Source organism: Schistocerca americana, chromosome X (assembly GCF_021461395.2).
Source record: "Schistocerca americana isolate TAMUIC-IGC-003095 chromosome X, iqSchAmer2.1, whole genome shotgun sequence".
NCBI lineage: Eukaryota > Metazoa > Arthropoda > Insecta > Orthoptera > Acrididae > Schistocerca > Schistocerca americana.
In genome coordinates, this window is record NC_060130.1 from 532,784,451 (window position 1) to 532,807,958 (window position 23,508).

General features: G+C 42.1%; 1 protein-coding gene across 3 annotated transcripts in view; it reads right to left on the reverse strand.

Moving 5' to 3' along the window:
* The window catches only part of LOC124556630 (SPRY domain-containing protein 3-like), a 203,255-nt gene that overhangs the window by 95,925 nt on the left and 83,822 nt on the right, over positions 1-23,508 (reverse strand). For all 3 annotated transcript variants that reach the window (XM_047130600.1, XM_047130598.1, XM_047130599.1), the window contains exon 4: positions 22,335-22,484. In XM_047130600.1, coding sequence (XP_046986556.1) covers positions 22,335-22,484 — 150 coding nt within the window. The remainder of the gene's footprint in view (positions 1-22,334; positions 22,485-23,508) is intronic.

Here is a 23,508-nt window from a genome sequence, read left to right on the forward strand (position 1 = left end):
ACTACTATTTTTCATTCTCTTCATTCCTACTATTGAATTCCAATTCCCAATCACAATTAAATTTCCATCTCCCTTAACTAACTAAATGCTTTCTTTTATTTCATCATATGTTCTTTCAATCTCTTCATCTTTAAGAATACAGGGTACTTACAAATGGTGGAAAAATCGAAACTTTTATGACCTTATTAAATTCTATAGTCTTTCCTGATTACATTGGTATATACATTATAGAGTTTCAAACGAAAAATGACCTATATACATCAAATTTTAAAGTTACAGTCATGTATGCCGCCACACCCCCTTTATTTCTGTTACAGGAACCAGTATTATTTTGAAAATAACCATGAACTTTCTGTTTCCAGCAATTATACATATGAGACATTGTATATGTTGGTAACAGTGCAGGTTTCTAGTGTGTGTGTATGTGTATGATTATCTTTGCTAGTATTTACTTTTGTTTCGCTGAAGCAGTTTGCTCACGTGTTACTGAATGTTTGTTGCCCAGGTGCTACATATATTTGAGGAAGTACATATCCTTTAGTGTGCGATAAATATGAGCTATGCCACGCATCAAGAAATTCAATAACAGGAAATTCCATGGTAACCAGTTCACAAACAAAGCAAGCCACACTGTTGAAAGTAATCTATGTATTAGTCCTTCAGGAAAGAAACTCCTACATGGCACGCCTCCTGGTGATTCAAATTTTTGTGTTAACAATGACGCTGTCTGTAGTGGATTTGTTGTTACTGATGTGGGCATCTTATCTTCTTTGATAAAGGAAGTGGCGAAATGTAAATAATGTGATGGTGTAGGCTGTCTGGAAATAACTGCACAACAAAGTAGCAGGAAGGTTTAGCGTCAAAATTAGTTGTTCTGTGTATATCTTGCAATAAATTTCCCTCGAAAATGACTTCGAACATTGCGCATTATTCATATGACGTGAATTTGAAGTTAGTGTATTCAATGCATGTAATAGGAAAAGGAAAAAAAGGCTGCTCAAATGTTTGGTGGTTCAGCAAGTACATAAAAATACTTTTAGGTGCCTTGGCAGTTGTATCTAAAGCATCTATTAAACGTGCATTAGAAGAAACTGTAAATATTAGTGGCACCTGGGACATTGCTGTTGCACTTGATGTGACATGGCAGCATCGTTGCAAGTGCTACTTCTCTGGAGAATGGAAAAGTTGTTGATGCTGAGTGCTTATCTAAGTACTGTCACACCTGCCAGGACATACTGAACATCAGTGTTCTAAGAATTATGATGGTTACAGTGGAAGTATGGAGTGTGATGGAGCTCTAAAAATATTTCAGATTTCAATAAAATTATTGATTTCAATGTTTATGGTGATACCTTGGTAACAAAACTGGAGTGTTGTAGACACGTGCAAAAGAGGATAGGCACTACATTGAGGGAGCTACAAAGAGAAATGAAAGGAAAGTTGCTATCTGATGGAAAATCTATGTCTGGCCAAGGCATATTGACAGGAACTGAAATAGACCTTCTTCAGAGTTATTATGGAATGGCCATTAGATGAATTGCACCTCTGAATGATGTTACAGCAATGCAAAAAGTTATATGGGCCACCTACTTTCATAAGTTGTTCACAGATGACCACCCTGTTCGAGGACTTTGCCCTAAAGGAGCAGATTCTTGGTGTGCTTACCAAATAGCGAAAGAAAGTGGTCAAATATACCACCATAAGCATTCTTTTCCTGAGCCTGTTATGAATGAAATAAAACCAATTTTTAGAGACCTGAGTGACCCTGTTTTGCTTAGTAAATGTCTTCATGGGGGCACTCAGAATACAAATGAAAATTTCAACCATTGCATTTGGGAAAGAGTACCCAAGAATGTTTTTGTAGGACTAAATACATTAAAAGTTGATGTACTAGATGCAGAGGTATGTTTCAATGATGGAGTGATGGGAAGGTTGGAAGTCCTGAGAAATTTAGGCATAAAATGTGACTCTAACATGGAAGATCAATTGCTTGCATTGACAGATAACGGGTGCATGAAGCTGAAAGATTTGCTCTTCAAGTTACCAAAGAAGCAAGAATCATGAAAAGGAATGCCAGGAGAGAGCTTGAAGATGAAGAAATGCTGCAGGATGAAGACTATGCTTCAGCAATGTTCTGGGGCACAGTTTAATTGGACTCATATCTTCATTCGCAATGTCCTGCTAGTTATATTTTCCAGAATTCAGGTACAAATATTTCCTAACGTTTATAAAGCATTGCTCTAATTTTTTCTGTAACTTGCAATAGTCCATACTTACGTAGTAGACCTAAGCTTTATTGCAGAATCAACTAAATTATAGAAAAAAAATTATGAAAATTGAAGTGTAACATGTGATACTTTTTTAAACTTGTAATATACATAATAGGTGGAATTAAATAGGTCTCATACCTCAGCCATCATGACACGCATATCTGGTATAAATTTGGTCTCCTTCAAATGTATTAACATTGGATTAAATGGTACCTCAATTTACGGGAGCATTTTGGAGAAAAAAACATTGCATCAATTTCTTTGTAATTTTTTTTAATAACCCTACGCAGGTTCAAAAATATTCAAAATACTTCTAAACTGTTTAGAAAGTGTGCTGCATTACCTGATATGAACAAAAAATCTGTAAAACATATACATCATAAACAGTTCCTAAAGGAAATAGGTGTTGATTTTTACATAATATTGAGCTGGACAAGTACCCTGTATCCTTAACCTGGCTATCTGATTAAGAAATCTAGCTGGCCGCTGTAGCCGAGCGGTTCTAGGCGCTTTGGTCTGGAACCGTGCAGCCGCTACGGTCGCAGGTTCGAATCCTGCCTCAAGTGTGGATGTCCTTAGGATAGTTAGATTTAAGTAGTCGTAAGTTCTAGGGGACTGATGACATCAGATGTTAAGTCCTAGCTCAGAGCCATTTGAACCATTTAAGAAATCTAACATTCCACACTGTTACCCACAGCATGACACCTCCCCCCCCCCCCCCCCCCTCCTCTGCCTGAGTAGTCTTTACCCAGATATCAGAATGGGGGACAATTTTTATGTCCAGAGATATCAGCATTTAAACATTTGATAGAACTGTGTACCCTTGCGGAAAAAATGATAGCTATTGTTTCCCCTAGCATCTTGCACATGAATGTATTCATTATGTATTCATTTACCAAACAATACCTTTCTATTTGACAAACTGGCTTCATATGCTTTGAGATTTATGCTAAGAGTGATGTGTGTCTGGTATTTTCAGCCATCATACTACCAGAACAGCAAAGCCATGTTGGCTGATGTTACAAAGCCAGATCAGTCAGTCATCTGTACTGTTCCCCTGCAGCTACTGAAAAGGCTGCTCTTCAGGAACTGTAGATCAGTCTGTCCTCTCCACAGATATTTCCTCCATTGTGGTTGCACCTACATTATAGCTATAGTCCCTGGTTCACTGGGGCAGGGGGCTGATAAACCTACTTCAATAACATTTTTAGAAACTAGCTGCTTGCTAGCAACATAGCAGCTCTGATAGGGAAATAATTGATACGTTAGGAAAAAATTGAAAAAATTATCTTGTTCTGAGGCAGGACTGTGCTTTCAATAAGGAACAGCTTTTGGGCTGTTAATAATCTTGCATATGAATGTATTCATTTACCAAACAATACTTTTCTATTTGACATAGTGGCTTCATATGCTTTGAGATTTATGCTAAAAGTAATGTGTGTGGTAATATTTATTTTTATAATGCTGCAAGTAGTTTATGATCATCTTTACTTATTATGACATAACTAGTAATTCACGTGAGGCAGCATTCACCTGCAGAGTCTCACAATCCTGAAGTATAGGAACGAACACACACACACACACACACACACACACACACACACACACACAAACACACACACACACTCTACTCCTCACCTACCACTTTCCCCCCCCCCCCCCCCCCCCAAACCAAGTGCCTTTAGTAATCCCTGTGGCATCTTTACCAGCCTCCATCATCCATCACTAGTATCTTTCGCACACATCTGATTACAGAACAAGTGTAGTGGTTAACAGTATGACGGACAGAAGGTAATAGTGCGAGACAAACTGTTTCAAATGTGGTTATTGTTAAACATGATAATATGAACTGCTCCTAGCCTTAGTGCTGATGAGTGCTGCCAATCCTCTACAATTGTAAGGTTCGTACATACCTCAGTGTCCTTTCTGCAGTACAATAATTGAAACTTGTGTGTCATGAGAAACACAAATCTTGGCTTCACTGCCTTATTTTATAACTTCAAGTGATGCTGAATGCTAGTGGGATGGATGGCTGCCAAGGCAAAACCACCTTTAGTGGACTCGTGCTGCACCCCACCTGTATTAGGCTTACCTAAACAACAAAGGATTTTCTTCTAATGCTACATATTTTCCTAGCTTTTTGCGTCACTCCAGTGTAATCCACTGATAAACTCTTAAACAGTTTGTGGTTCTGATGGACCATTGGACATTAGTAATGCCTAACAATCTGCTGAAAACAGCCTGGAAGGGTTGCCCTCCTGATAAAGAATCTGCTAAGAAAACATTGTAAATTGGAAATAGGACACATCTATTGTGTCAAAATATTTTTGTAATTATCAGAAGGAAACTACAAACCACTGAGAATTATATCCATTTTGTAATCATGTGGGTTTTCACAGGTGAGCTGGACACACTATAATTCTCAGTGATTATCGTGTAAAAGCTGAAATTCATAATGCTCTTGACTTCTATTAAATATGTTAAAAGTATTATGAAACAATGGAAAATCCAGGATGGAATAATGACAATATTATGAAAATGATAGATTGCTACTCGCCATATAGTGAATGTTGAATCGCAGACAGGCAAAACAAAAAGACTGCTAAAAAAGTAAGCAGTCAGCCAAAAAGCTTTCTTCTGAATTAAACATCACACACACATGCAAATTCAACAATCACACACATGTTCTTGTGAAACACAACTAGCTCTTTACGCTCATGGAGTAATGAGTGCTATCAACAGGGCATCTCAAATTGATTCCATATTTTTAGATTTCCAGAAGGCTTTCGACACCGTTCCTCACAGCTGTGTGCCTGTGGAATATCGCCTCAGTGACTGGATTCATGATTTCCTGTCAGAAAGGTTGCAGTTCATAGTAATAGATGGAAAATCATTGAGTAAAACAGAAGTAATATCCAAAATTCCCCAAGGAAGTGTTACAGGCCCTCTATTGTTCCTGATCTATATTAACGACAGAGAAGAAAATCTCAGTACCTGTCTCAGATTGTTTGCAGATGATGCTGTCATTTACCATCTTGTAAAGTCATCAGATGACGAAAACGAATTGCAAAATGATTTAGATAAGATATCTGTATGATTGACAATTGACCCTGAATAAAGAAAAGTGTGAACTTATTCACATGAGTACTAAAAGAAATCTGCTAAATTTCGATTACGTGATACGTCACACAAATCTCAAGGCTGTAAATTCAACTAAATACTTAGAGATTACAATTACTAATATCCTAAATTGGAACGATCACATACATAATGTTGTGGGTAGAGCAAACTAAAGACTCCAATTCATTGGCAGAACACTTAGAAGGCGCAACAGGTCTACTAAAGAGACTGCTTACACAACACTTGTCTGCCCTATTTTGGAGTATTGTTGTGTGGTGTGGGATCCGCATCGGGTTGACTGATGGATGACATCGAAAAAGTTCAAAGAAGGGCAGCTCATTTTGTCTTATTGCAAAATAGGGGTGATAGTGCCACAGACATGATATGTGAATTGGAGTGGCAACCATTAAAACAAAGGCATTTTTTGTTGTGTCGGGATCTTCTCATGAAATTTCAATCACCAGTTTTCTCCTCTAATTGCAAAAACATTCTGTTAACACCCACCTACATAGGGAAAAATGATCATCACAATAAAATAAGAGAAATCAGGGCTCGCACAGAAAAACTGAAGGCTCATTTTTTCTGCGTGCCATTTGAGAGTGGAACGGTAGAGAGACAGTCTGAAGGTGGTTCTTGAACCCTCTGCGACACACTTTATTGTGAATAGCAGAGTAATCACGTAGATGTAGATATAGATGTAGATGAGTCTCTGGCTTCCGAGATCAGTCTGGCCTCGACCGACAGAGACAGTGGTCATGTTTGTGAGAGTTGCATTTACACGAATATGTGTGTGTGTGTGTGTGTGTGTGTGTGTGTGTGTGTGTGTGTGTGTGTGTTGCTGAGTAGCAACCTATCCTTTTTTTAAAATTATTATGAATATGATCATCTCTCAGATTAAGTAATAGTTGGGTGGGAGATAGTTTAATGAGATGGATAGCTGGTGAAACTTAAAAGACTAATGCCCTTATTGTGACATTCAATTCTCATCTGTCACTTGACTATTTTAAGACATGTTTTCTGCATTCAAAATATGTCTGATACCTCAAACACACTGAAATGATACAAGGTCCGGGAATGTAGTTACCCAGTATTGGTCTATAATGAACAAGCAACATGTGGGAGTTGTGGGAATTTGAAAGTGTGTGCAACCCCCCCCCCCCCCCCCTCCTCCAAATAAAAAAGAAAGAAAGAAAAGAAAAATATTTGCAGGAAATGAATCTGAAACAAATAATGGATTTTAAATAATTTGTGAACATTAAGTTGTGTTTAAAGTTGCAAAAAAGTGTTAAAGAAACTCGTGAAATGTGATAATTGGGGTATGGCAACAATGCTGTAACTCTGAGGACTTTTTACAAGTGCATGAGTGATTTAAAATCAGAAATGAGTCTGTAGAAGACGACAATGTTCAGGTCATTCCTTAACATCAAAAACATATGAAAATGTGCATAAAGTGGTAAAAATTGTTATTCAAACTGGCAAATAACTATTTGACAGCTTACCGAAGAACTTAGTGTCTAGTACAGGTCTGCACAAAGCATTTTAGCTGATAATTTGCAAATGAGATGCTGGAGGGTAAAATTTGTTCCCAGAATTTTGAGTAATGAACAGATGGAAAATCATGTTTTGCTTTTCATGAATTGAAGGAACATCTTCATTCAGATCTGGAGCTCCCAAAGCATGCATAAGTTACAATCTGTCTCTCTCCGTGTGTGTGTGTGTGTGTGTGTGTGTGTGTGTGTGTGTGTGTGAAGTGTGTGTGTTTCTCCTGCTGCCACTTGGTGAGTAGATTTTCTTTTTATCTATTACGCTGTCAAAAATTGATTATTTTCATTGTTATATCACTTGAATAAGTCTAGGTTGCAAAATATGGACAGAAAAATTGAAAAAATGGTGGAAACTAACTTCAGGGTAGATCAGTTTGGGTTCCAGAGAAAAGTAGGAAAACACAAGCCTACACTGAGCCTACAACTTACCATAACATGTAGAGACAGCTTTTAACAATGTTGACTGGACTACACCCTTTGAAATTCTGAAAGTAGCAAGAATTGAATGATGGGTGAGAAATGTTATTTACAACTTCTACAGAAACCTGATTGTAGCTGCAAGAGGCAAAGGACATGAAAGGAAAGCAGACGTTGAGAAGGGAGTGAGATAGGGTTGTAGCCTATCCCTGATGTTATTCAATCTGCACATTGAGTGGGCATTAAAGGAAACCAAGGAAAAACCTGGGAAGGGCTTTTAAATTCTGGGTGAAAAAATAAAAACTTTGAGGTTTGCTAATGAGATTGTAATAATCAAAGACAGAAAAGGACTTGGAAGAGCAGTTGAATGGAATGGGTAGTATCTTCTAAAGAATTTATCAGATGATCATCAACAAAGGTAAATAAAAGGTAATGGAATGTAGTAAAATAAAATCAGGCAATTCTGAGGAAATCAGATTGGGAAATAAGACAGTAAAAGTAGTAGATGAGTTTTGCTATGTGGCCAGCAAAATAACTGATGGTGTCCAAAGCTAAGAGAATTTAAAATGCAGACTGGCTATTGCAAGGAAAGCACTGTGCTCCCTGCCGCCGTTGGATAAGCAGCTGCAGCAGCAAGTCGTATACTCCTAGCTCACTCATTTGTTACATAGTTTAATTCTTAATTTCTTTGCGTGTTTTTGGTACTTGCATTGTTTAATTCATTAATTTCGGGCGTATTATAGTATTTGAGAGTTGTAGCATCGCGTTTTAGTGCCTGAATAGTGTGAAATCGCGTAGTCTCCTTCTGCCGCCGAGCAATGTGTCAGCAGTGCGCAAGTAGCAGCATTACTGCATTTACTAGGCAATCTTGTATTTTAATAACCGTTTAAATTTTGTGTCGTTTTGTTTGCGCTTTCTGTAGATTAGTTCAGACGTTCTTTGCACAACAGTTATTAGCATGGATAGGGACTGCAACTGCTGTGTTCGGATGCAGGCTGAGTTGGCATCCCTTCGCTCCCAGCTTCAGGCACTGTTGGCTTTGGTCACACAGATTGATGCTGTTGCCAATGGGCATCACTGTGGGGGTCCGGATGGGGGTTTGTCGGGGACGGCCAGTTCGTCAAACGCATCCCCCGATCGGACTACGACTGTAGTTGCCCGGGATACTGCCCACATTGAAGCTGATCCCTCACCTGTGGTAGAGTGGGAGGTCGTCTCAAGGTGTGGCAGGGGGCGAAAGACATTCCGGAGAGCTGAACGGAAGGCCTCTCCAGTTTGTCTGACGAACCGGTTTCAGGCTCTGTCTCAGGCTGATACTGATCTTCGGCCTGACATGGCTGCTTGTCCTGTCCCAGAGGTTGCCCCTCAGTCTGCAAGATCCGGGCAGTCGCAGAGGGTGGGCTTACTGGTAGTTGGGAGCTCCAACGTCAGGCGCGTAATGGGGCCCCTTAGGAATATGGCAGCAAGAGAGAGGAAGAAAACCAATGTGCACTCCGTGTGCATACCGGGGGGAGTCATTCCAGATGTGGAAAGGGTCCTTCCAGATGCCATGAAGGGTACAGGGTGCACCCATCTGCAGGTGGTTGCTCATGTCGGCACCAATGATGTGTGTCACTATGGATCAGAGGAAATCCTCTCTGGCTTCCGGCGGCTATCTGATTTGGTGAAGACTGCCAGTCTCACTAGCGGGATGAAAGCAGAGCTCACCATCTGCAGCATCGTCGACAGGACTGACTGCGGACCTTTGGTACAGAGCCGAGTGGAGGGTCTGAATCAGAGGCTGAGACGGTTCTGCGACCGTGTGGGCTGCAGATTCCTCGACTTGCGCCATAGGGTGGTGGGGTTTTGGGTTCCGCTGGATAGGTCAGGAGTCCACTACACGTAACAAGCGGCTACACGGGTAGCAGGGGTTGTGTGGCGTGGGCTGGGCGGTTTTTTAGGTTAGATGGCCTTGGGCAAGTACAGAAAGGGCAACAGCCTCAACAGGTGAGGGGCAAAGTCAGGACAAGTGGGGACCAAGCAGCAATCGGTATTGTAATTGTAAACTGTCGAAGCTGCATTGGTAAAGTACCAGAACTTCAAGCGCTGATAGAAAGCACTGAAGCTGAAATCGTTATAGGTACAGAAAGCTGGCTGAAGCCAGAGATAAATTCTGCAGAAATTTTTACAAAGGTACAGACGGTGTTTAGAAAGGATAGATTGCATGCAACCGGTGGTGGAGTGTTCGTCGCTGTTAGTAGTAAGTAGTTTATCCTGTAGTGAAGTAGAAGCGGATAGTTCCTGTGAATTATTATGGGTGGAGGTTACACTCAACAACCGAGCTAGGTTAATAATTGGTTCCTTTTATCGACCTCCCGACTCAGCAGCATTAGTGGCAGAACAACTGAGAGAAAATTTGGAATATATTTCACATAAATTTTCTCAGCATGTTATAGTCTTAGGTGGAGATTTCAATTTACCAGATATAGACTGGGACGCTCAGATGTTTAGGACGGGTGGTAGGGACAGAGCATCGAGTGACATTATACCGAGTGCACTATCCGAAAATTACCTCGAGCAATTAAACAGAGAACCGACTCGTGGAGATAACATCTTGGACCTACTGATAACAAACAGACCCGAACTTTTCGACTCTGTATGTGCGGAACAGGGAATCAGTGATCATAAGGCCGTTGCAGCATCCTTGAATATGGAAGTTAATAGGAATATAAAAAAAGGGAGGAAGGTTTATCTGTTTAGCAAGAGTAATAGAAGGCAGATTTCAGACTACCTAACAGATCAAAACGAAAATTTCTGTTCCGACACTGACAATGTTGAGAGTTTATGGAAAAAGTTCAAGGCAACTGTAAAATGCGTTTTAGACAGGTACGTGCCGAGTAAAACTGTGATGGACGGGAAAAACCCACCGTGGTACAACAACAAAGTTAGGAAACTACTGCGAAAGCAAAGAGAGCTTCACTCCAAGTTTAAACGCAGCCAAAACCTCTCAGACAAACAGAAGCTAAATGATGTCAAAGTTAGCATAAGGAGGGCTATGCGTGAAGCGTTCACTGAATTCGAAAGTAAAATTCTATGTACCGACTTGACAGAAAATCCTAGGAAGTTCTGGTCTTACATTAAATCAGTAAGTGGCACGAAACAGCATGTCCAGACACTCCGGGATGGTGATGGCATTGAAACAGAGGATGACACGCGTAAAGCTGAAATACTAAACACCTTTTTCCAAAGCTGTTTCACAGAGGAAGACCGCACTGCAGTTCCTTCTCTAAATCCTCGCACAATCGAAAAAATGGCTGACATCGAAATAAGTGTCCAAGGAATAGAAAAGCAACTGGAATCACTCAACAGGGGAAAGTCCACTGGACCTGACGGGATACCAATTCGATTCTACACAGAGTATGCGAAAGAACTTGCCCCCCTTCTAACAGCCGTGTACCACAAGTCTCTAGAGGAACGGAAGGTTCCAAATGATTGGAAAAGAGCACAGGTAGTCCCAGTCTTCAAGAAGGGTCGTCGAGCAGATGCGTAAAACTATAGACCTATATCTCTGACGTCGATCTGTTGTAGAATTTTAGAACATGTTTTTTGCTCGAGTATCATGTCGTTCTTGGAAACCCAGAATCTACTATGTAGGAATCAACATGGATTCCGGAAACAGCGATCGTGTGAGACCCAACTCGCTTTATTTGTTCATGAGACCCAGAAAATATTAGATACAGGCTCCCAGGTAGATGCTATTTTTCTTGACTTCCGGAAGGCGTTCGATACAGTTCCGCACTGTCGCCTGATAAACAAAGTAAGAGCCTGCGGAATATCAGACCAGCTGTGTGGCTGGATTGAAGAGTTTTTAGCAAACAGAACACAGCATGTTGTTCTCAATGGAGAGACATCTACAGACGTTAAAGTAACCTCTGGCGTGCGACAGGGGAGTGTTATGGGACCATTGCTCTTCACAATATATATTGACCGAGCGAGGTGGCGCAGTGGTTAGACACTGGACTCGCATTCGGGAGGACGATGGTTCAATCCCGCGTCCGGCCATCCTGATTTAGGTTTTCCGTGATTTCCCTAAATCACTCCAGGCAAATGCCGGGATGGTTCCTTTCAAAGGGCACGGCCGACTTCCTTCCTCGTCCTTCCCTAATCCGATGAGACCGATGACCTCGCTGTCTGGTCTCCTTCCTCAAACCAACCAACCAACCAACCAATATATATAAATGACCTAGTAGATAGTGTCGGAAGTTCCATGCGGCTTTTTGCGGATGATGCTGTAGTATACGGAGAAGTTGCAGCATTAGAAAATTGTAGCGAAATGCAGGAAGATCTGCAGTGGATAGGCACTTGGTGCAGGGAGTGGCAACTGACCCTTAACATAGACAAATGTAATGTATTGCGAATACATAGAAAGAAGGATCCTTTATTGTATGATTATATGATAGCAGAACAAACACTGGTAACAGTTACTTCTGTAAAATATCTGGGAGTATGCGTGCGGAACGATTTGAAGTGGAATGATCATATAAAATTAATTGTTGGTAAGGCGGGTACCAGGTTGAGATTCATTGGGAGAGTGCTTAGAAAATGTAGTCCATCAACAAAGGAGGTGGCTTACAAAACACTCGTTCGACCTATACTTGAGTATTGCTCATCAGTGTGGGATCCGTACCAGATCGGGTTGACGGAGGAGATAGAGAAGATCCAAAGAAGAGCAGCGCGTTTCGTCACAGGGTTATTTGGTAACCGTGATAACGTTACGGAGATATTTAACAAACTCAAGTGGCAGACTCAAGTGGCAGACTCTGCAAGAGAGGCGCTCTGCATCGTGGTGTAGTTTGCTCGCCAGGTTTCGAGAGGGTGCGTTTCTGGATGAGGTATCGAATATATTGCTTCCCCCTACTTATACCTCCCGAGGAGATCACGAATGTAAAATTAGAGAGATTAGAGCGCGCACGGAGGCTTTCAGACAGTCTTTCTTCCCGCAAACCATACGCGACTGGAACAGGAAAGGGAGGTAATGACAGTGGCACATAAAGTGCCCTCCGCCACACACCATTGGGTGGCTTGCGGAGTATAAATGTAGATTGCGGAGTATAAATGTAGATGTAGATGTAGATAAAAAAGAAGGCATCTGTTAACAATGTATATACATTCTTTTCTGAAAGCTTATGTCTGGTATGTAGCCTTATATGGAAGTGAAACATGGGGGATTAGCAGTACAGGTAAGAAGAGAAAAGCTTTAGAAATGTGGTGCTACATAAGAATGCTGAAGATTAGATGGATAGATCAAGTAACTAATTACGAAGTACTGAATCAAACTGAACAAAACAGAAAATTATGGGACAACTTGAGCAAAAGGAGAGATCAACTGGTAGAATACATAGAAAGAAGGATCCTTTATTGTATGATTATATGATAGCGGAACAAACACTGGTAGCAGTTACTTCTGTAAAATATCTGGGAGTATGCGTACGGAACGATTTGAAGTGGAATGATCATATAAAATTAATTGTTGGTAAGGCGGGTACCAGGTTGAGATTAATTGGGAGAGTGCTTAGAAAATGTAGTCCATCAACAAAGGAGGTGGCTTACAAAACACTCGTTCGACCTATACTTGAGTATTGCTCATCAGTGTGGGATCCGTACCAGGTCGGGTTGACGGAGGAGATAGAAAAGATCCAAAGAAGAGCGGCGCGTTTCGTCACCGGGTTATTTGGTAACCGTGATAGCGTTACGGATATGTTTAATAAACTCAAGTGGCAGACTCTGCAAGAGAGGCGCTCTGCATCGCGGTGTAGCTTGCTGTCCAGGTTACGAGAGGGTACGTTTCTGGATGAGGTATCGAATATATTGCTTCCCCCTACTTATACCTCCCGAGGAGATCACGAATGTAAAATTAGAGAGATTAGAGCGCGCACGGAGGCTTTCAGACAGTCGTTCTTCCCGCGAACCATACGCGACTGGAACAGGAAAGGGAGGTAATGACAGTGGCACGTAAAGTGCCCTCCGCCACACACCGTTGGGTGGCTTGCGGAGTATCAATGTAGATGTAGAACACATCCTGCGGTGTCAAGGAATCAATCTGGTAAAGGAGGAAAGTTTGAGATGAATACAGCAAGCAGGTTCAAATTTATGTTGGCTGCAGCATTTATACAGAGATAAAGAGGATTGCACAGGAGAGACTCACATGGAGAGCTGCATCAACAACAATAGTACTTTATTCCACATTATCCTATTTGCAGCAATATCGTTTAGTCTCCTCTGACTTGATTACCAACTTAGAAAGTCAATTATGGAAAAATTAACACTTCACGGTGAAATCTTAACAGCTATGTAACCTTTTAAAACAGTTGACACAAAATTTCAATAAAGTGCACAGATCACATATTCTACAGCGTAGTATGGTCCTTTTGACTGTTTTCTGTAATGAAGAACTTCTGCTGTGGTCTAATTTGAAAGTACCTGTATTTTACATTTTTATTTGTGCAAATATAATGTATGCTTTGAGAGTAATGGTGTTTATTGCACTATAATGAGAAGAGTACATGGCGGAACTGTCCAAAATCTGGAATACTGACAAATTTGATTCTGAGTGTTCCTCAGTCTATGGTATGGAAAATTTTACGACAGTGGCTGCAGTGCATGTGGTGTCACCGCCAGACACCACACTTGCTAGGTGGTAGTTTTAAATCGGCCGCGGTCCATTAGTACATGTCGGACCCGCGTGTCGCCACTGTGTGATCGCAGACCGAGCGCCACCACAAGGCAGGTCTCGAGATACGGACTAGCACTCGCCCCAGTTGTAAGGACGACGTAGCTAGCGATGCACACTGACGAAGCCTCGCTCAATTGCAGAGCAGATAGTTAGAATAGCCTTCAGCTAAGTCAATAGCTACCACCTAGCAAGGCGCCATTAGTAACATTGCATGTATCTAAAGAGTCTCACTTGTATCGCCACAATCTCCAGATGTACCAAAAGGATGGATGAAAGTTAAGTATTTCAGAAGCTACGTACTTTTCTTTATAGCATTCATTACGTATCCTGTTTCAGACCTCACGCACCCTGATTTAGCTTAGCGCGTGTCTTTCGGCTTCCTCTCATTGTGTCTAGGCTGTCTTGTCTAGACACAACAATTTTTGGCGACGAGTCAACGGAAAGGGTCTTGTTCTTTCTAATTGCTTACATTTACTTGTGTCATGGCTTCGCCAGATGTACTGTCAGAATTTTATCGCTTGCAGAATCAGCAGACGCAGGCGTTATTGGATGCCCTTGGACAGCTCGTCCAGGGGCAACGTGCACTGCAAAACGATGCGGCCGCCGCCGCTTCATCGCTACCGCAGCCACAACATGCAGTTGCACCACCATTCCGTAATTTTCAACCAGCTAAGGAAACATGGACGGAGTGGTCACGCCAGTTTGGATTTCATCTCGCCGCCTACAGAATTCAAGGTAACGAGCGGCAGCCTCATTTATTGGCGTGTGTAGGGGTGCAAACGTACCGTGTGATAGTGAAATTATTTCCCCGACGCGACGTAGCAACTCTGTCCTACGAAGAAATTTTGTCGGCATTGGACGCCTATTTCAAAGAAACAGTCAATGTAGTTGCAAAGAGGTATACTTTCTTTCGTACGAAACGTACGGCCGGTCAGACTAATAGGGAGCGGGTTGCAACATTGCAAGGCCTTACAAGGGATTGTGCTTTTGAGTGTGAATGTGGACTCCCTTATTCAGATACAATGGTACGTGATGCAATTGCACAGAACGTTTCTGATGTTCGCATACGGGAACAGATTTTGAAACTAGTCAATCCCTCCCTTCAACAAGTGATAGACATATTCGATAGACAAGACACGCTTGACTTTGCTCAGGAATCATTTGCAACTTCGCCAGCCGTGTGTAACATTAACCGGCCCGCCGGGCGCGCTGCACGGCCCGGTAAACTGCCCTCGCGCACGTCCGCGCAGCTGTCGCTACGCTCTAAACCAGGTGTGCCGCGCAAGCATACAAATGCAGTGAAATCATGCCCGCGGTGTGCAACTAGACATTCGCGTGACAATTGCCCGTCCCGTCAAGCTATTTGCTTTTTCTGTAATAAGAAAGGACATGTTCAAAGTGTTTGCCAGAAAAAGCTCAGATCAGACAATCACAACCATTCCAGGCCCTTTGCTTCGCGCCGGAATCGAACCAAGAATACTCAGGCTCGTGAACCTTCGCCCATGGACATTCATGTAGTTAATTCCACTTCGTCCAGTGCCACTGTCTCTAACAGTGACTGCGTTCATCCCACACAAAGTGTGCGTCGACGTCGCCGGAAATCACGTCAATTAGCAAGTGATGCTGTACCTGTATCAGTTCAAATTGCAAGGGACAGTCGCTCTTGTCGTCAGCAGGACAATAAACTTTTTGTAGATTTGGACTTTAATGGCAAGGTCATACCATTCCAGCTCGATACCGGAGCTGCAGTTTCATTGCTCAATCACGACACGTACAAACAACTGGGCAAACCTCCGTTGCGTGCCGCAAATGTTCAGTTAAATAGTTATTCAGGTCAGAATATCCCTGTGTTAGGACAGTGCACTCTGCTTGCAACATACAAGGGACAAACAAAACTGGTGTCATTTTACGTTCTTTGTTCTTCTACTGCCGTGAACTTGTTTGGTTTAGATTTATTTCAGTTGTTTAACATGTCTATAGTACATCAGGTCCTATCAGTGAATCAGACTGTGCCTTCAGACAGTGTTTCTCGTCTGTGTGAAGAATTTGCAGACATTTTTGCACCGGGCTTAGGTTGCGCTCAGAACTATGAAGCACATTTGGAACTGAAAGTCAACGCACAACCGAAATTTTTCAGAGCGCACAATGTTCCTCACGCATTGCATGATGAGGTCGCAAGAACATTAAACGATTTAGAATCACAAGGTGTGAGTGAATGTGCGCAATGCCTCTTCCATTTCAGCTCCGCTTCATCGCTTACGCCGTACAGGTGTTCCGTTCGTCTGGACGATGGACTGCGACCGCGCTTTTCGCCAGTTGACATCGGCGTTGCTTTCACATACTTGCCTTACGCCATTCGATCCCCAGAAACCCCTTTTGTTGATGGTAGATGCATCGGATTTCGGGATCGGTGCTGTGCTTGCGCACAAAGATGGATCGCATTATCGCCCTATTGCCTTTGCGTCAAAATTGCTCTCGTCTGCGCAAAGAAATTATTCACAGATAGAGAAAGAAGCTTTGGCTCTCGTATTTGGTGTTACTAAGTTCCATGATTTCTTGTATGGTCGTCACTTTACCATCAGCACAGACCACAAACCTTTGACACCGCTTTTTCATCCGACCAAGCCTGTACCTCTGCGTACAGCGCAGAAATTCATTCGCTGGTCTATTTTCCTCTCGCAGTACCGCTACGATATCTTGTATCGGTCCACTGCTAAGCACGGAAACACTGATGCGTTGTCCCGTTTGCCTGTTGCTGAAGATAGAGCATTCGATTCTTCCGAACTTGCTAGCCTGTTCATTGATGCGGAAACCGATGAAGTGGTCGAACCGTTTCAGATTGATTTTCGTCGTGTAGCTACAGCCACAGCTGCTGACCCTGTCCTTGCTACGGTTTTGCGTTTTGTTGCTACGCAATGGCCTTTGTCAAAGTCACGGATCGAGGATCCGTTGGTTCGCCGATTTTTTGCTCACAAGGAGAGACTTTTTGTTCGACGTGGTGGTTTTGTTGTTGTGTTCTGATAATGATCAGTCCCGAGTCGTGGTCCCACATTCGTTACAGTCCTCTGTTTTACGGCTTCTTCACCAAGGACATTGGGGTATAGTGCGAACGAAACAACTTGCTCGTCAGCACTGTACTTGGTTCGGAATCGATGCTGCGATTACGAATATGTATTCTTCTTGCATGGCGTGTGCCGATCAACAATCCGCACCGCCGCGGAAAGTCTTTGCATGGCCAAAAGCCACTTCCCCTTGGCAACGCTTGCACATCGATTTTGCTGGCCCATTCCGGAATGCTCGATGGTTGGTTCTGGTAGATGCCTTCAGTAATTTTCCTTTTGTTGTCCGGATGTCTTCCACGACGTCCTCTGCCACCATCCAAGCGTTGTCTGCTATCTTTTGCATTGAAGGTCTTCCACACACTATTGTTTCTGACAATGGCCCACAATTCATGTCCACAGAATTTCAGTCTTTCTGCCAGACCAATGGTATTCAACATCTGACATCCGCGCCGTTTTCGCCTCAGTCAAACGGTGCCGCTGAACGATTGGTCCGCACTTTCAAGTCACAGATGTTGAAGTTCAAAGAGTCGCATTCTCAGGAGGACGCGTTGTTGCTCTTTTTGTCATTGTATCGCTCTCAGCCCCGAGATGGTCGCTCGCCGGCTGAGTTGCTCCACGGTCGTCCTCATCGAACCTTGATGTCTTTGCTGCACCCGCCGCATCAGGTTCCTGTGCAGGGGCAGACTTCTGCTTTTGCTCCAGGCGACGTTGTATTCTATCGCAACTATCGAGGTTCACGGCGTTGGCTCGCAGGGCGCATTCTTCGCTGCCTCGGCCGCGCGATGTATTTGGTTTTGGGGGCCTCTGGTGAGGTGCGTCGGCATCTCAATCAGCTGCGCCTCTGTCGTCGCACGGGTTCTGCCGCTCCCCATCTGCTTTCAGTGATGGTGCCGTCCGGTCAGCGCCCTGGGGACCCATCTACTGGCTCGCCTCATCCCCAGGTGTTACCGACGATGCCTTCCATTTTGCCCCATGGCGACGCGCCGCCGCCGGCGCCGCCCGCAGTGGACGCTTCGCTGCGGCCGCCACGCGCCTCCCTGGGTCACGCGCCGCCGATCGCTTCCCGTGACCAGCTGTCCTCAGCCATGGAACTCTTGCCCGCTCCGGACTACATGACGTCATCGCGCGTCGGATACCCCGACGCAATGGAGGTCGACCCTTCGGCCCCTCCTGTCTCTTTACGGGCGCATACACCGCATGTTGACGTGCACCCTGGACTAGGTTTTCAGGCGTTTCCTAGCTCCCCTCGGACCGAATGGCCGGGTGCGGGTGGCACAGCCTCGCCTGTTGTTAGGCTCCCCACCTCATCGCATACGTCGACATGGGGTCCTCCCCACGGCGGGCAGAAGCCTTATAACACGACCGTTCGCCGATTTGCGGGGAAGGAATGTGGTGTCACCGCCAGACACCACACTTGCTAGGTGGTAGTTTTAAATCGGCCGCGGTCCATTAGTACATGTCGGACCCGCGTGTCACCACTGTGTGATCGCAGACCGAGCGCCACCACAAGGCAGGTCTCGAGATACGGACTAGCACTCGCCCCAGTTGTAAGGACGACGTAGCTAGCGATGCACACTGACGAAGCCTCGCTCAATTGCAGAGCAGATAGTTAGAATAGCCTTCAGCTAAGTCAATGGCTACGACCTAGCAAGGCGCCATTAGTAACATTGCATGTATCTAAAGAGTCTCAGTTGTATCGCCACAATCTTCAGATGTACCAAAAGGATGGATTAAAGTTAAGTATTTCAGAAGCTACATACTTTTCTTTATAGCATTCATTACGTATCCTGTTTCAGACCTCACGCACCCTGATTTAGCTTAGCGCGTGTCTTTCGGCTTCCTCTCATTGTGTCTAGGCTGTCTTGTCTAGACACAACAGTGCAAAATGTACAGGTTGCAACTATTGCCAGCGTTAAAGTGACAATCATAAGCAGAGACGATGTGAGTTCTGTATGGAGATAGTGAACAGAATGGAAAATGAATTTTCTTGATAAGATAGTGTTCACTGATGAGGCCATGTTCCACCTTAGTGGTAATGTTAAGTGCCGCAATGTGTGGATATGGGATACACAGAAACTGACTAAGGTCTGGGAACATACATAAGACTCACCAACAGTGAATGCCTTTTGTGTTGACTTCCATAAGAGTCAACTTTTTTTTTTTTCTACGAGCAGGCTGTCACTGGAATTACATATCTAGATATGTTGCAGAACCACCTGATGCCATAATGTCAAGAGGACATGGGTATATTCATTTCCTAACAAGATGGAGCCCCTCCACATTACCAACAAGAGGTCACAGCATATCTATCCCACACTGCTCCTGTTTGGGTGTCTGTGGGGATATGTTAAAGACAAAGTGTTCCTCCCTCCACTTCCTGCAACTGTTAACAAGCTTCACAAATGCATCAGTGGTGCATTGGCTGAAAAAGTAGGTTTTGAATTAGTAATATCCTGTGTGAATATCCAGGAAATTATTGATTGTATCTATACCCACATTGAACTGGATGTTATATATTCATCTTTTTGAGAAAGCTTGGTGTGCCTAGTCATCCCCCCCCCCCCCCCCCACACACACACACCACACCTGTGACAGTACATAACACATTTTAACAGAAATTCAAATATAAGAAGCTTTGTTTCAAATTTCCCCATACACATGTCTACTGACATAGGTGATAATGGGGAATCTATTGCCCATCCATCAATTAAAGCTTATTAAGTGAAATAATTCAGATTGCACAAACTCTACAATGTCTATAGTGGTACCTTGTTCTGTTAGACTAATGTGGTATTGTTGCACACATAAAATGTCCATGTCTTATGTCATTGGTCTACTAAGGAAGAGAAAGTGAATGTCAAAAGAAACTAATTTATTATTGGAAGTGGTGTTCATGTGACCTAAGTTATTTGACACATCTATAATAATCTTAATACTAAATTTTACTTTTAAATTTAGTTACGATCTTTTTCTGGTGGTGTAATGAAGTCCATGAGTGCAATATCGATATCAGCATTCAACTTTTTGTGTGGAAGCTAACTCACTGTGAGTGCTGTGTTAATAGCAATATTGTCGTACTAAAAAGAAAGAAAAAGGATATACAAATGGTCAGAAATCCGGACCATATGAAAATAATTATTTCATGGATCATAAACTTAAGGACAGTTTGTCAGTCTATTTAAGGTTTTATTAACCCTTGCAGACCTGATTTTTTATTCACTTATAAAAAAAGTCTGATATGATTTTTACATTCAGGTGAGTCTCCTGACAACATTTTTCTAAAAGAAAATTTCATATGATCTCTAGTTTTCTAGATATTTAATGTACACAATTGTGTTCATCAGGTCTCGAGCTTCATGTCATACATTAAGAAGGTTAACAGAATGGATCAAGTATGCCACTCTTTATTTCACTTTAAAATAGAAGAAGCAAGAAAAATAATTCCAAATTACAGTTCTTATTTAAACAGCAATGGTCAATGCACTGATTTTGAGGTTTAGTATGAAACTGCAAAAAACAATTTCTGTCCTTTTGGAGACACAAACATACTTTACATTTTCTGCACTGAATTCTAGAACGCCCTGTACATTTTGGAAATTTGCAGCTACTTGGAGTTCCTACATCATGCAAAGGCAAATGGTCAATGGAATCAAACTGTATCTCTGTCGCTGGTCATAATTCTCCTCTTTTTCTTGGTATGACTCTCATGTCTGACCCAGTCCTTCATCAGACGGACGCCCCCTCTTCTTTAGTCACTTTCTTCTGGCACAGTATCAATCCATCTGCTACCCTGATACGAAAGGAAAGAAGGACCATTTGCTTCTTCTCTGGGATAGACAGGTTGTAATGTGTAAATATTAGTATGTGCTGCCATGCTAGCGAAAAAGCCATCTTTTGAAGTATTGTATTGGAGAACACAAGACAGATTCTTCAAAATTTGGAGCTTTGTATGTTTTTGCCATGGTACTTAGAGGCTTGCATTTCCATTTTATGGATTCTTTAGGTGTCACCAACATGTTGTCACACAGGCTATTCAATTCTGGGTTGTTTTCATTGTATAGAAAAATTCATTTCAGCGTCCATCACCTCTACACACATAATTCACGCCCACTTTATCTGCTCCAACACGTTTCACTATTTGTGGAGCTTGCCTTTCAATAAGTGGTACACTGTCATCCTTATCTCCACTCAAACTAATGTCAGAAATGTCACCATTTTCAATTACGTCCATAATCAAGTCTCAGCCTTTCTCCACAGAAAGATATTCCTTATCCATATTTGTAAGTCAAAAGCCAGCAATATAAAATAAAATCATATGTACAGGTCATTTATTCTCCTCCTTCCCGCTGGTACTGAAATTATTGAAAAAAATACCACATATAACTACCATAGCCATGCAAATACAGCTGAGGCACATTTTAGGTTACATTTCCTAACATACACCATTAAGGACCTGTTGTACACAAATGTGTACATTAAACTTACTTGATACGTAACACAAATATGAACTGAATGAAATTGCTGAAACTTCCACTGAAAGAATGTCTAATGTTTCCAAAAGAAAGAAACCACACAAAACATTCATTATCAAAACCCACAACGTAACTATTATAGCAATAAAGTCAACGGGTAATGGCTTCCCACCGAGAGACAACACCAGAACACCACTTTACTATGTGGTTCACAGACTGCTCACAAGAGAGCAGCAGCTGCTGGAGCATGACTAAAAGAAACATACACAAATGTGCACAGTGAGTTTGGATGCACCTGACATTTCTTGTCATCAAAATATTAGTGAACAAACTTTATGTACACAATTGTGACCACCAGGTCTGAAATGGTTAATAACATGCAGGAGTATAAGACAAGTATTAGATTCACAACAACCAAACATCAATTCCCAGGCTCACAAGATGACTAGTTTTCTGTGAACAGTGACATTACCCACACAAAAATTTAAGAACAGATTAAAGAAATGGATCCCAATAGATTTCCTTGCAAACCGTTACTGGTAAGCGCAACCAGTTAAACACATAAAATGACAGAAAACTGTACCAAAGAACAAAATACTTCTGTCAAAGGACAAAGCACCACCCGGATTAAAATACTACAGAACTATAGATCTAGAGTTAAATTAGTTCCTTTTTCAAGCCTGTAACTCATAAAAACGTTTGAAACAATGAAAGCTCCATGAAAATTATGGTCATACCCTCCTGGTCAATCCAATCGCTATATAGCAATTTTCTCCGGGATCTATAATTTCAATTTCAAAATAGTGATTTGTTGTAGTCAGTGGAGCTCTGGCTTGGGCCAACCCCACGTCAATTATGCTTTTACCCCGTCCAGTGTACTCCAAAACCTGCAAAGAGGATTAAGTGTAACATACATAAACATGTTCACTGATGGATAAGCAATAAAGAGGACTTCCACATTATTATGGCAGACCAAGTAACTTTTTATTGAATGCTGCACTACACTTTGAAGTGACACAGATACATGACACTAAATCTTAACACAGTCGCCAAGCCGTATACAATGCTCAGAATGTTCTACCAATCATTCAATCCATTGACGGTAGAAGTCACATATCCTGTGTTGTGAGCAATTTATAGAAGCAAAATCGAGAAGGTGCCATGTGACTTACATACTTCTGAAGCTCAAGTGCTGTATTTCTTATTTATACTTGCAGATTACAAAAATACACATTTTCACTGATGCTCTGCATTAAAGTCCTCTCCAAAACATGACATTTTTTGTATGATTTAGTGTACAAAAATATTGGCAAATGTGATGCTGACAGACAAAAGAATTACTTCTATTCCACCCTAAACAGTTTCATTATTGTAGGAAAAGGCACTTTCGGTGATGAAATTAGCAAGCTTTTTTAGAAACACAGAGACAGATACTTCACAAATAACAAAACCCTGAAACACATTGTGTTGTACCTTCAAACTACACTAACAACTCTTATGAACATATATCCATGTTCATCTGTGAGCACAGCTTGACATTTTTATTTCAACCATATGATCATAATGACGAACTCTATTAATGCTGACACACAAAGATTCTGTTATATATACCTCCTCAGGTACAAAGAAATTATGAAGGGATACAAATCCCTTCATAATTTAGTGGAAAACAACTTTCCACGCCAACAGGAAATGTAGACAATGTCAAATTTCTGGTGTTGTGCTAAAGACAATTTCTCTGCAGTGCTCAAACATAGATTCGTGGCAACTGTTTTCATTCTACAATGAAGTGCTGACAGATTGTAAGAATCACATCTCAGAATAAAACTATGAAGCTGTAACAACGTTTTCTTCTGAAAAACTTTCAAGTGTATGGTTGCAGAGTTGATTAGATTTTGTAGGTTTAACACA